At 51.2% G+C, this 2,500-nt stretch overlaps 1 protein-coding gene across 3 annotated transcripts in view; it reads left to right on the forward strand.

Moving 5' to 3' along the window:
* Positions 1 to 2,500, forward strand: part of LOC115539872 (collagen alpha-1(XI) chain) — a 43,892-nt gene that overhangs the window by 21,188 nt on the left and 20,204 nt on the right. For all 3 annotated transcript variants that reach the window (XM_030350727.1, XM_030350725.1, XM_030350726.1), the window contains 11 exons: positions 1 to 28; positions 118 to 162; positions 261 to 314; positions 415 to 459; positions 763 to 816; positions 1,234 to 1,278; positions 1,510 to 1,671; positions 1,906 to 1,959; positions 2,052 to 2,105; positions 2,200 to 2,244; positions 2,362 to 2,415. The exon at positions 1 to 28 is cut by the window's left edge and continues 26 nt beyond it. In XM_030350727.1, the coding sequence (XP_030206587.1) occupies positions 1 to 28; positions 118 to 162; positions 261 to 314; positions 415 to 459; positions 763 to 816; positions 1,234 to 1,278; positions 1,510 to 1,671; positions 1,906 to 1,959; positions 2,052 to 2,105; positions 2,200 to 2,244; positions 2,362 to 2,415 (640 nt within the window). The remainder of the gene's footprint in view (positions 29 to 117; positions 163 to 260; positions 315 to 414; positions 460 to 762; positions 817 to 1,233; positions 1,279 to 1,509; positions 1,672 to 1,905; positions 1,960 to 2,051; positions 2,106 to 2,199; positions 2,245 to 2,361; positions 2,416 to 2,500) is intronic.

Here is a 2,500-nt window from a genome sequence, read left to right on the forward strand (position 1 = left end):
TGGACAACAGGGGAACATCGGAATACTGGTATGTAAAGCATAGCAAACAAACACACAGCACACTCAGACCCAGACAGACACACACCTGTATCCTAACGCTCTCCCCCTCTCTGACAGGGCTTCCCTGGCCCACAAGGCCTCGTGGGGCATCCCGGGGAGAAGGTAAGATATATCCTGTTATATCCTGTTTGTACTCTGGGCCCTTGGGGGGAGCCTCGGTTAATAGCTTGTCACTCACCACCCCCTGTGTGCTGCTGCAGGGACCCCAAGGCAAGAAGGGGATGGAGGGCTTACCTGGAAATGATGGGCCGACTGTGAGTCAATAAGGACATGCATGGCGACACACCCTCACGCACACGTACGTACGCACACATGCATTTTGATTCCAACATTCCTCTTCCTTCTTGTCATTAGGGTCATCCAGGCAGAGAGGGGACTCCAGGGGAGAAGGGATTACCTGTAAGTATGTGTGTGTGTGTGTGTGTGTGTGTGTGTGTGTGTGTGTGTGTGTGTGTGTGTGTGTGTGTGTGTGTGTGTGTGTGTGTGTGTGTGTGCGTGTGTGTGTGTGTGTGTGTTTCTTTGTGTGTGTTTGTGTGTGCGTGTGTGCATATGTGTGTCTTTCGAGGAATATATTTGTTCCAAACACTCATAATATCCGCACTGCTGCGTCTCCTGTCTGTTAGCGGCTGCGCTAGCTGCTACCCGGTGTGTTGTTTTAAAAGCACAGGAGAAAATGCAGGTGAACGTTTGTTTCGTTCGCAGGGTCCGCTGGGCATGCAGGGGCCTGTCGGATATCCTGGGTCCCGGGGAGTCAAGGTAAAGCGCGCCGCAGTGTCAACATAAGCCCCAGTGTTTTTCCATCACATACGTACACATTTACACTTGAACCACTTGCACATACTCCTCTACACAAAGACTCCTCTCCACACAGACTCCTCTCCACACAGACTCCACTACCCACAGACTCCACTACCCACAGACTCCTCTCCACACAGACACAGAAACACTAGGCAAAAGCAGCTGATGTTTGAAGTCTGCTGAACAATCGTGATATGCCGCTTACTGCGAATGACAGATCAAGAGGGTGTCACCTCGCCGGAATATTATTGTTGGCAAGGAATCACAAGGAATCCAAATGGTTTGAAGTTGTGTGTTTCCTGTTGTTTTGGTTAGCCTGACATTCCGTCTGTCTGTCCGTCTGTCTGTCTGTCTGTCTATCTGTCTGTCTATCAGGGCGCCGACGGAATCAGGGGGTTGAAGGGAAGCAAAGGAGAGAAGGTGAGAAGGTTTTTGATTTTGCAACACATCATGAGACATACTATACAGACACTATTCACCCTTAACCTGTGCAGACAGCTGGTTGAGTCCCTTAGTGGAGGATGACTTACCTGAAAGGTTTTAAACAACAACCATCTCCCCCTTCCACACTGACACATTAACACCCACACCCCCTCCCTCTGGTTCCCTGTCCGATGGCGTCGGGCCCATCTCCCCTCTCTCTGTCCGCAGGGCGAGGATGGCTTCCCCGGGTCCAAGGGGGAGATGGGGGTGAAGGGGGACAACGGGGACAACGGGGCCACGGGTAACCGAGGAGAAGACGGACCTGAGGGGCCCAAGGGCCAGCTCGGCCCTCTGGGAGAATCCGGCATTCTGGGCGTCGCCGGCGAGAAGGTGTTCGTCCTCCCAAAGACTGCTTCAATGAGGAATACAAACACAAGCATAGCTGAATAGATTCAGCTCTGTGTTTAGTGCACATTTAGTTTGAACAAAAGTATAGTTGTAGTAGAGTCAGCTCTGTGTTTAGGGGATGTTAAGTTTAAAACACAAGTATAGTTATACAATCTTCTGCTCTGTGTTTATTGGATACATTGTTTTGACCACTTCCTTCAACCCATCTCATTTCAGGGTAAACTGGGGGTTCCCGGGTTGCCTGGTTACCCGGGGCGACAGGGACCCAAGGTAAACATGACATGAACATATTCAAGGAAACAACCCTAAAGGGCCTGATGTTGGTGGATCTGAGAGCTAGTGTGTTTCCACCTCCTTCACAGGGATCAGATGGATTCCCGGGCACCGTCGGGTCCGAAGGAGAGAAAGGGAAGAAGGTGGGTCCGTCGATTGAGTCCAACGCGATTGGTTGATTGATTTGAATCCTCCCATCGACCAATAACATTCTGCGCCATGTTCTTTTTTTCCCAGGGTCCGGCGGGGCAGCAAGGAAGTGGGGGCCAGAGGGGTCCCAATGTGAGTGCCCCTTGTGTCTTCCTCACTTTCTACCTGCGGTGTTCCCAGTTAAGAGTCTCTCTAAACTAAGGCTTTGTGGTGCGGATAAAGACTGGGCTAACGTTCCCCTCCCCACAGGGGGCGAGAGGTTCCAGAGGAGCCAAGGGGCCCACGGGGAAACCAGGAGAAAAGGTTTGGAGATCAACATGTCAACATGTCAACATGTCAACATGTGAACATCACAACATCTCAACATCTCAACATGTCAACATGTCAA

The sequence above is a fragment of the Gadus morhua genome, chromosome 3, assembly GCF_902167405.1.
Source record: "Gadus morhua chromosome 3, gadMor3.0, whole genome shotgun sequence".
NCBI classification, from domain to species: Eukaryota; Metazoa; Chordata; class Actinopteri; order Gadiformes; family Gadidae; genus Gadus; species Gadus morhua.